The 12,082-nt window shown below is 34.4% G+C and overlaps 1 protein-coding gene across 2 annotated transcripts in view; it reads left to right on the top strand.

The window, feature by feature from the left end:
• LOC150079019 (UDP-glucose 4-epimerase-like) overlaps nucleotides 1-12,082 on the top strand; it is a 121,108-nt gene that overhangs the window by 70,924 nt on the left and 38,102 nt on the right. For both annotated transcript variants that reach the window (XM_090383885.1, XM_090383886.1), the window contains exon 6: nucleotides 11,438-11,618. In XM_090383885.1, coding sequence (XP_090240011.1) covers nucleotides 11,438-11,618 — 181 coding nt within the window. The remainder of the gene's footprint in view (nucleotides 1-11,437; nucleotides 11,619-12,082) is intronic.

Here is a 12,082-nt window from a genome sequence, read left to right as displayed (position 1 = left end):
TCTTTCTTTATTTAAATTAAAATCACTCTGTTGCATTAATAACTTATCCTTTAAGGATAAAACAATGCATTTAATAACTTGTCACGAGGTAATTTTACTGTTCTTACTTTCGATTTTGATTCCTTGAAATTCTTTCTACATCAACATGCTCTCAATTTTAGCTTCATAATTTCCTTCAGAATTTTTCAAATTAGCAATAGCATTGATAGTTCGAATAATTAATTTATCTGCTTTTACCATAGTGAATCTGTAAAGCTTCTGAAAAGTAAGAGAGCTCCTGCAGGATGTTGATCATTAGTGCTAAATGGTTAAGAAATTCCAGATTTAAAAGTCAATTTAATAATCCGGAATATTTAACTTCTGATTCAATGTTTGCACAATGCGAGATAATTCCTCCAACCTGCAATTACCAGCTACAAGCTGCTCATTGTAGCCTGAACACACGACCGATCTTTATAGCTTCCATATCAATTTATTTAGCAGTCATCTTTAATTCGTGCTGGTATTTTGGAGATTGGTGATATAATGCATACATTTTTATTTATTTATTTTTTTAATTATTGCCCCTATGTCATCATATTTTAGAACATTTTCTACACAGTGAAAACCTCGACGAAATTTCAAAATCTGCCAAGATTTCATTTTCGTAAAGTTTATATAATATCTTAGTTGCCTCAATCCATCCCTCTAAGTTGCTACTGTCACTAATTCTTTGAATATTATGCAAAATGTCGGAATCACATGGATATTCAGCTACTGTGACCATGTAAACATAGACAGGAGAAATTTACTGGAAGGCATGGATCACTCACTTCTCCGAAAAACATATGCTCATTTTTCGGAGTAAACAGGAACCACAACACAGCTTGACCAGAGGCTATTATCCATGTCAGGAATCTTATTAATCCTCTGACTGGCTATGGAAAGCATTTTGACTAGCGTGACTTCTCGGTATGTGACTGCATAGGTTTTACAGACACCACTAACATTGTGAAACAGTAATCCCATTCACCCTTAATTCGCACTTTCTAATTACCTAAAGGCCAGAGGTGAGAACAATGCATACAAAGTTGTCTCTCCTAATCCATTTGTTACATGGAAATTTTCTTTGTTCAACGGAAACTACTGTATTTTAAATGTAATCATCAAGAGGAATTTAAAAAAATTCGGTATAAAGAAGTTGGTTAAACAGTGGTCCGACTGTAATTAAATCAAAAATGAAGCAATTTTAAAATACACACTGATCGATTGTGCCATGAAAATACTGGGAATGGGGCCCCGCTTGCACCACCGTAGTTTCGGCTCTGGATACTCAATAATTGCATCTAGGATTTCATTTGTAAAATAAATGATTATCTCAATAATGGGCTCGCAAATTTTCAAAAAAGATAACAATGGGCTCTCGTGAGCCCACCATAGCTCACCACTGGTTATATCCGAACTGAATGCTATGTGTTTTTAAATGAGACCAAGCAAAATATCTCAGTTTACTCGTATCCGGGAACTCGTTGTAAGCAGGCTCGTTATAAATGAGTTCAACTGTATTTCTAATTTTGTCAATAAAAATTTGTGGAAATTTGTTTTCTCTCTTATTTTATGAAATATCTACATAATATCCTGAATTTTGCTCCTTGGCCTGCAAAGCCTAAAATATTTACTATCTGTCCCTTTACAGAAAAAGTTTGCTGACCCCTGCTCTGCTCTGCTTTAGGCCACTATGATAGATGATAATCATCATAACGTTGAGCTATGAATATTTTAACAATGGGCTTGCAGTTTTGTCGACTTTTTGATGTGAAACATCCTTGGGGGTACCTACCGAGTAAATCTGATCGGTCACGGATGTGACATCATCTGCAGCGTCTGCCAAAAGGCGCTGCAGATGATATGATATCTGGTACGATATCTTGAGTACGATACTGGTACGATATCTTGAGTTTTAACTTTTTAGAATAGTATGTTATCACAATCATACTTCCTGCAGTTACTACTGCAGTATATGGCAATTTGTATATATCGTAATCAATTTCTACAAATCAAAATACCTAAAAGAAATGCGAAGGATGTTTCACATAAAACCATCTACCGTGCATGCTTGTCCCATGTGCCACTTTTTTATTCTTTCCTATATCACAAATAACAAAAACTATAACAAAACATTCTACAATATAAAAATGAATATTACATAAAAAACAAACTATTCTAGGAAAGGTACACAAAAGTCACAGATTACCTGAAAAAAATTGGCACAAATATACAAGAAAAATTTATTCTAAAAATTTCCATGTAGGATTTACTTTTATTAATATTTGTTGTCGATCTTCTGCTTTGTTCAATAGCTGACTATGATTATGGAGGAAAGATTTGACGTAACACAGTGGATCAAATTGAAGCAGTAGTTTTCCATTTAGATTTATGGTCATCATATCTGCAGCGTGTTTAATTGTCAGAGATATTCTTTTTATTGTTACGTTATTATTCATTACACTGAAAGCTCGCTTAGATTCAGCACTGCTAATCATGATGGTTTCAAGGATATTTCTGGATTTCTTAATTGAAAAGGGAATTTCACTCGATTTTAAAGATAAACTATCCGACAAAATCTCTAAAATCATTAATTTTAAAGTTTTTGTTAGATTTCTTAAAACTTAAATTTCTTATTTGTTTTTCATGCTATGACTCTCATGCCTCTTGCCATGGAGATGAAAGTTCTTCCATATTCCACGATTTCGGGTAGCACATGTTTAAAATTTCTTTCAATTCCTCATTGTCAATGATATCATTAAATTCTTTATTTAATTTAAAATTACTCTGTTGCATTAATAACCATTCCTTTAAGGATAAAACAGTGCAATTTAATAACTTGTCACAAGGTAATTTTTTAAATGTGTTTTTACTTTTGATTTTGATTCCTTCAAATTCTTTTGACTTCAATGTGCTCTCAATTTTAGCATAATAATTTCCTTCAGAATTTTTCAAATTAGCAATACCATTGATAGTTCAAATAATTAATTTAACTGCTTTTACTATAGTGATGCTGCGACTTTGTAAAGCTTCTGAAAGGTAAGAGAGCTCCTGCAGGATGTTGATCATTAGTTCTAAATTGTTAAGAAATTCCAGATTTAAAAGTCTGTTTAATAATCCCGAATATTTAACTTTTGATTCAAAATGTTTGCTCAAAGTGGGATAATTCCTCCAAACCACAATTGCCGTCCACAAGCTACAAGCTGCCCATCGTGACCTGAGCACATGACCAACCTTTATAATTTCCACTTCAAGTTCTTTAGCAATCATCCTCAAATCACGCTGGTTTTTTGGTGATTGGTGGAGTTTTTTTTTTTTTTTTTTTTTTTAAATCATTGCCTGTATGCAATTATATTTTGTAACATTTTCTTCGGAGTGAAGGCCTCTATGCAGTTTCAAAAACTGCTAACATTTCATCTTCAGAAAGTTTCTTTAATATCTTGGTTTCCCAATCCCCCCTTCAATGTCACTACTGTCACTAGTTCTTTGAATACTGTCCAAAATGTCGGAGTCACTCGAATATTCAGCTACTGTGCTCATGTAAACTTAGACAGGAGAAATTTACTGAAAGGCGTGTGATCACACACTTCTCCAAAAAACAGATGACTGCTTTCTGGAGTAAAGGGGAACCACAACACAGGTTGACCAGAGGCAATTATCCGTGTCGGAAATACGCCTTAATCTTCTGACCAGCTAAGGAAAGCATATTGATCAGTGCGGCTTCTCAGTAGGTGGGATAGGTGGCTCATAGGTTTTACGGGCACCATGAACATTGCAATCCCTTTAACCCTTAATTCGTGCTTTCTAACTGGTTTGTGTCATTTTTTTGTTTGCAGAAGTTGAGGGCTGTGGAGATTTAGAAGGGGTTTTTTGAACACATCACAAAATTTCTCTGAAGGTGCAAAATCAGCATTGGCAACTTCACCGCACACTTTAATGTTTTGGAAATCAGTGTGATGCTCGAACCTATTAAACTACCCGTTGCTTGCCATGAACTTGGCTTGGGGTTCGCCATACTTACCTTAATATCTTCATAAATACTTGCTTTTGCTTGAATGGCCATTGGACTCGGGGGCACTTGCTTCTGAATCTGATTTTTTATCCATATTATTAATAGGTTTTCCATTTTCGATCTAGCACCTGAACGCTGTTTTGTGATCACCGTTGGTCTTAAATGCGTTGATCCTCATATCTGCTGAGTATGAGCTTGGCACACCCAGGGTCTTTAGCTGGATATCATCATTCTTTTTTTTGGTGATTCCCTTCTACTTCTCTCTCTCTCTCTTTCTCTGGGTAACTCAGGAATTTTTTTTTTTTTAGCTGGTGCAGCAAAAGCCTCAGGCTTCCTTGCACCATATAGCTAATGATAATAATAATAACAATAACAATGTTCTTTTATATGTGCACTGTCCCTTAAAATAGTATTCATTGTTGAAGCAATGAGACCTAATTCCATGCAATAGATGACAAACACTGTCCTGCTCCATACTTCTTAATCATTTTCATTTCTAAATTTTTTATTGTTTGTCGTGTGACCTCCAGAAATGTGTTTTAGAAAAATATCACAAAGATATTCAAAATTGATTTTTATAACGGAACATATGATAACGATGAAAATGTAGTGCAATTTCTATTCTAAAAATGACCTTTTAGAGAGATAAATAGCTTAGTTATATAGTGAAAATTTCAACTTTCGAGGTCTTGGAACGAATTATCAAAAAACAATGTGTTATTGGGTTCACATTACAATATTTTCACGATACCTCTATTTATTCCTACAGGATGCAAAATATGTTTCCCCGATTTTTTTAAGTTTGCACCGGCCGGCAAAACTTTCATAAAGTCAAATTTCTGTAAGTCGAGTATTACGTAAGCCGGGGAGTGCCTGTAGTTGATTTCAATACTTCTAAAACTCGGCTCTGTCTTTATCTCACAAAAAGGATTCTTCTACTCCTATGTTCATCTTTGATGATACTCAGATTTCTAGACAAGATCACATATCTCTATTTAGGGATTACTCTTACTTCAAATCTATCTTGGCATAAGCATCTAAAAAACTGAGTTTTTGCTTTTGCTCTTGGTGTTTCTTTTCTTCCAGATAGCTGCTCACTCTGTACAAATCCATCCTGCCATTAAATATTGTTCCCACAACTGGGGCAGTGCCCCCAAAACCTCTCTCAGGCTTCTATATGCCATTAAAAAGAGGGCAGTTAGGTTAATTAATGACCCATCTCTAACAAAGTCTCTCCATGCTCTATCTCATAGCTGTTTTGTTTCTGCTACATGCCTTTTCTATGGATACAGGTAGCCTTCGTTATGCACTGTTTTGCAATAGTGCTAATCACTAACCACAATGCTGTTTTTATTATTTTTTTATTTTTCGCAAATTTTTTATAAATTGAAAGTTTAAAATCGTCAGACAAAATTTATCGGCATCACACTGTGCTATGTATCACGCACTGTTCACGTGATTTAGGACAATCAGCAATTAGTTCATTTGTATCAGAGACGAGAAAGATTCCTGCCCTCAAAGTAACCACACGTGGATGCAGGTAGTAAAGGTCCATGCAGTGAAGCATTCAGATGGTTGTTGTTTACACTATTTACACATGTTGGAAATTTATTACACTAACAATTTTTTTTTAATTGTGCTATTAATAAATTTAATAATAATAGTGATATCTGTGTGCAGTTTTTTCCAATTGTGTTATAAAGTTTTTAATTTAATAGAATAAAGAGATGCTATGTCTGGTAAAAGAAGTTCATTAAAACCTAGTGCAATATTCGGAGGATGGAATCTGGATGAAAGCCGCACTAATGTGTGTATTGCTATGAATATGCCTCCATAGACTATTACTACAACTAGGAAGAATGCTAATAAAATAAAACAATCGATGCAAAGTGGTAGGTAAAATTTTTGATGCCCGGAACTTAACCCTGTGATTTCCGATTGACTACATTATATAAAGGGTTCCATTTGCATCTTCCCCCCCCCATGGAATCTAACCCCGACGTAAATCGAGGGCTACCTATACTTCCATGTATACTCTTCTTCAGAATTGGTTCTGTAATTACCCCTCTCTTTTTCCAAACCAAACACCTGCCTCAACCAGCTAGCATCCTGTTATTGTGCATCTTCAAACTCGTAGAACCAACTTTTCTTCTTCTTCATTTATTCCTTTAACTTCCAGGTTCTGGAACATTCACCAAAAATTAACAACTAGAGAAATTCAAGTCTAATGTCAGAAAAGTATCTTCTTTTGTCCTCTCAATCTTCAGCCTATGCACAGCATGAAGTACTATAGGTTCTAATACCTCTTGTGTGCTTGGAATTTTCATAAAAAAAAAAAAAGAAAGAAAGAAAGAAAAGAAAAAGCCTTTCCCACTCTGTGAGCTGCTTTGAAATTAACCAGATCACTAGATCAACCTGTCACAATTTGTGTATCTCTGCTTTAAATAAAATACACTAATTGTAGAATTTTATAATTTCTTATCATAAAAAACATATAAAGTAAGTAGTAGGTACATTAAAATTTGGAATAAAGTTAAAAACAAAATCAAGCACGTAATAGCACTCTGCATGGTTTTCGATATTTGTAAATGAATAGCTGTTTTTAACTCAGTTTTTTATGCCAATTCAGAAACGTTATTCATTTTTTTCACAAATCACTGAAGTTGATGTCATGAGTTGTATTATTAATGTATTAAGTTGGGAGTAAATGTTGGGATTAAATTAAATCTTTATGTGTTGGCAACACCACTGCCTTCGGTCATTTGTTTCTTAACCTTGAGAATTCCGTGAAGCAGGGTTTGAGTGTAAGCTCAGTTTATTTTTGAGGTTATCGTGTCAAATTGTTTGCTGAAAAGTGGGTAAAATGTCTTCACGCAAGTGTTTGAACAATCTGAACTTAATTTGTTATATTTGTGAAAGTGATGCAGTCCTCAAGCAAAGACAAGATACATATTTTTTACATATAAAGTTTGCTAAACCTGTGTTAAAGCATTTGAGATTGTAGAAAAATGGTAAAAAGAACACTATGCCATTTACAATTCCCATGATTTGGCAGATGCCCACAACCCACTGAGATTGTAGAAAAATGGTAAAAAGAACACTATGCCATTTACAATTCCCATGATTTGGCAGATGCCCACAACCCACTGTGATGACTGTTACTTTTGCTTATTTAATGTAGGGGATAAAATGCAAATAGTAAGAAGGGCATTGTTTATCCTAATATTCCATCTGCCATTAGACCTGTCCCACATGGAGATAACATACTGATTCCATGCCCTCCACTTATTTTGGAGAATGTAGCAGCAGAGGGTGCTGAAAGTGAAACTTCTGAAGATAAAATCAAAGTTTACACATCTGAAGACATTGAGTCCAGCCCTCCACTGTTTTCACAGAATGAAATCAATGATCTGGTAAGAGATTTAAATTTACTGAAGGAATCCACAAAATTCCTTTGTTCTAGACTCAAAGTAGTCAAAAAGTCAAAATACCTTCTAGCACATGGGACATTTTTTGTATGGTACAGACACAGAGAACGAGAACTAGTCCCCTACTTTTCTTAGGACAGTGCTATGGTTTTTATGCATTAATTTTTTAATGAACTATTTAGCAATTGGTTACAATCCTACACAGTGGAGACTTTTTGTTCACTCATCAAAGAGGAGTCTCAAAGAAGTGTTGTTCCACAACGGAAATAAATGTGTCAATTCCAGTAACGCACTTTGTGCATTTGAAAGAAACATATGAGAACTTGAAGAAGTTGTTGACAAATGTTAAGTATGAAGAGCATGGTTGGTTGGTCTGTGCTGACTTTAAAGTGATAGGCATGTTACTTGGACAGCAATCTGGCTACACAAAATATGCCTTGCTTTTTGTGTGAGTGGGACAATCAGGCGAGGAATAAGCACTGGGATGCCACGATATGGCCGAAGAGGGGCAGTTTTTGTTGCCTGGATCAGAGAACATAGTTCATAAACCACTGGTAGACCCCAAAACTGTGCTCCTTTCATCTTTGCACATCAAACTGGGTTTGATGCAACAGTTTGTGAAAGCTTTACCTCAGGAAGGGCTTCACTTCAGCTGCCATTGTACTAAATTCCCGTTGATTCCCCAAGTGAAACACCTTTTGTTGGATTTCAAATTCACAAACTGGTGAGGGACTGAGATTTTGAAGGAACTATGAGTAAAAGAGAAAAACAGGCATGGATTTGAAATCCAACACCTTTTGTTGGATTTCAAATTCACAAACTGGTGAGGGACTGAGATTTTGAAGGAACTATGAGTAAAAGAGAAAAACAGGCATGGATTAGCTTGAGGTCTGTTGTGAATTTCTTAGGAACAAGGATCCAGACTACATGATTATAGTTGAAAATATGTTGGCAAACTTCAAGTAGGGCTGCAACATGAAGTTTCAGGGTACATACATTTTTTACACATCCACATTGACTACTTCCCAGAAAATCTAGGAAGTATTAGTGAAGAACAGGGTGAGAGGTTTCAACAGGATATTAAAGACATGGAGATGAGATACCAGGGGAGGTGGAAAGTCAACATAATGGCTGACTATTGCTGGATGCTGAAGAGGGACTGTAAAGTAGAAGGGTCTGCTAGAAAATCAAAGAAATGAATGACTCATAATCAGTTTTTAAAATGAGAGGTGAGTGTTTAGCGGCCTTTTTACCACACTGCCCTTTTTGAATAGTGTTTTCAACATGTATTTAAATATAAAAGTTGGGTAAAAGTAGCATTTTATAATTTCAGTGTACAAATTCTGCTGAAATTAATAAAATTTGTGAAAAATCAAATTTTCTTTTGTGATATTTGAAGAAACCTGATGTGATGGAAACAAATGGAAGTCCTTTTTGAAATCATCATTAAAATATGGTTCAGAAACATTTCTGAGAAAACATCAGTGAATTTTTTCAAAATGCAGAATACAGGAATACCCCGCATAGCGCGGGTTTCGCTATAGCGCAGTTTACAAATTGAAAAAAAATTAACTGCATTACGCACCAATACATTTGATATGTATGTATATATTATAATGCCAGCACGTAGGTGTTATGGATTCAAGGCCACTCTGACTGTTGTTGCAACTCCCATTATATACGGACTCTGCTAGCGTTTATAGATTAGTAAGCACTCTGGATTTCAAGCGGTGAGGTCGTTGATTGTGCGTAAGCTGTACAAATATTTTTTTGCTATGTATTTTTATTAAAGATTATTTTTTAAAAATGTTACACCTTTATACGCAAATATGAGTGGAAAGAAGAAATGTAATGGCACTGAGTGTTCTTCTAGATCCAAACATCGAACAAGGTATGAAAGTAAGGCAGGCGTCGAAAAATGACATTTGATGTTATAAAGAAATGTATGCAGATAAAAAGAAGAAAAGAACTGTGCAAACTTAGCTGGTCAGTTATTTTTCAAAATAAAAATACAGTATACTTCACTTACATTCTTTTGGTATCTACATACTGCAATAAAAATCATTTGTACTGTACTTACTAGTATTTTTCATATTTATCATTTTAATTTCTTTTTTTTTGCAAGAACTTTGTGTGCATTAATTTATGGTAAACAAACACCTATATATTTTTTCAACTCGACCCATATAATCAAATTGTCGGAACGCATTACATTAAAATACATGCTAATAATACCTCGATCAGCGCAGTTTTGCATAGCACGATATTTTTTTTGGCACGAATTAACCGCTTTATGCAAGGTATTTCTGTCATTTTTAGTTTTTAATAAAAAAAAGTTAAATATTTTTTAAATCTAAAAAAATATTTTATGTGAAAACTTTAAGTATATAATTTTTATATAATAATGAAACTTAGAAGGTGCCTCCGTAGCCAGGTGGGCAGGAGCAGCAGTGCGTAGCACACGCTTCTTGATTAGACCGGGGTTCAATCCCGTGACCCACCAAATACGGAGGATGCGGAAAGGTCAGGGAATGACCACCACATATCCCCGGAGCAATATGGCCTTAGTTGCTAATGCTCCTAAAAACCAAATAACAACAAACGAAACTTAGAAGTTTTTAATTATTTTTTTTAAAAACCTTTTTTAAAGAAATCGTTAATTTTGCTGAAAATTAAAAAAAAAAAGTTGATAAAATATAAAGATGAAGCTATTAGTCTCTTCAATTTTCCAGTTTAAAAAGCATTAAATATGCAAAATTTAAAATGTTTGCATGCACACATATTACTGCTTGTTATATATATAAAAATTAAAAAAAAAAAACAATATATATATATATATATATATTAGAGACTGTTATTCTCTTCCATTTTCAAATTTTTCCAAAATATATTCACACTGTGAAGAGCATGAAATTAGAATGTCGTGCATGTTCCTAACTATCTATCCCAAGTGATTATCACCTTCCATGTTTATTCTAAAAATAATATTAAATCTATCAAAAATACATCATTTACAACCAACCATTGAAACATATCTACAGGCCATATGAGAGAGTTCTCTAAATAACTACATACTAAAAGAAATGCAATTCCAAGTTTTGTAGTGTCAGTACCAAGCAATTTCTCCACACTAGCATTACTACAAGTAAGTAGAATAAGTGTGGTGGGACTGTACCTGCTAGGAGCACTCATGCTATTACTCTGGGAAAATGATAAATAAAAATTCAAAACCCTTACCAAATAAAAATTTGTTAGCTTTAACTAATTTCCCATATCTTAATGATAAGAAATCATTGAATTTTATCTTCAACCAACAATTAATGCAGACTGGTTGTTTATGCCTGCTCCACACTTCACAGGTATGCTATCAGGGAAGCTAATTTTAACTGTCTGGCTATAGTGGTGCATGTGTGGGAAGAAGGCCACTGGGTCCACCTCAAGGCTGTGGTTATTGGTGTGTGTGTGTGTGTGTGTGTGTGTGTGTGTGTGTGTGTGTGTGTGTGTGTGTGTGTGTGTGTGTGTGTGTGTGTATTTTGTGACTAGAAGTGTCTTGAGAATCTTCATATAACAGTGACACAAAGGTTATGTACTGTGATCAGGGATGGCACATGTATTCCACTGTTGAATCTGTAGTTCTTAGATGGGTGTTTGCTGGAATTTGTCCAGACAAAGAGACACTTCTGATGGCACATCATGTACTTATATAGAATATATGTATTGCAATCAGAATGTATAATCTGCTGATGAAAACCTCTGAAATTTATATTTATTATTTTTATAATATTTTTAGATGGTTTTATTGTATTAATTTATTTGTTTTATTAAGTACCAATTTGAAACGATGCCTTCAGGTTGAAATTGTCTCCCCGAAGGCATCATTTCACCCTAATGAAATAAACTTTGGGTAGGGCTTCTACTGTATATTTTGACAAATAGTTGGTGATTTTGCATTTATATTGTTTTCTGGTTTCAGCAATGGAATATCATTTCATTACGATACTTTAATCCTGCTGGAGCACATCCTTCAGGTGTCATAGGTGAAGATCCAACACGTGCATTTACAAACCTGATGCCTTATATTGGTGAAGTGGCCACAGGCAAAAAGTCAGAATTAGTAATTTATGGTGGTGATTATAATACAGCAGATGGAACAGGTAAATAACTATATTGAATGGCCATTTTGATATTTCTAAGCTTTTATTTTTACAAACTTAATTGTAGAGCTAGCTCATTCTGCAAAAATAAATAAATTAATTAATGAATGATAAAAATATATGTATATATATATAAATAAATAAAAGTAGTTTAACATATTCACTTCTTCTTGAACACAAATATGTGGCTTTGGATTTTAATCTACTTGGACGGAAGCCATCCTATGTTTCAAACTTTTTTTCCAAATTGACAGAAGAAAAACCCAGATTTTTCTGTCAAGCAACCTTCACCAGGGGCTCACTAAGTCAGTCATAGTGATGTGAGAAGAAGGCCCCAAGTGTTTCTGCTTTTCCAATCCAGATTGACTCAGTCATGTATTTTTCAAACCTGGGTCGAATGTGATTGTTTGGAAAAGACAGCAATGAAAGTGTTAAAAAATTGAAAACTTGAAACAGTTATTAAA

Source organism: Mastigoproctus giganteus, chromosome 10 (genome assembly GCF_048544385.1).
Source record: "Mastigoproctus giganteus isolate SK-2022 chromosome 10, ASM4854438v1, whole genome shotgun sequence".
NCBI lineage: Eukaryota > Metazoa > Arthropoda > Arachnida > Uropygi > Thelyphonidae > Mastigoproctus > Mastigoproctus giganteus.
This window is presented reverse-complemented; position numbering and strand designations above follow the sequence as displayed.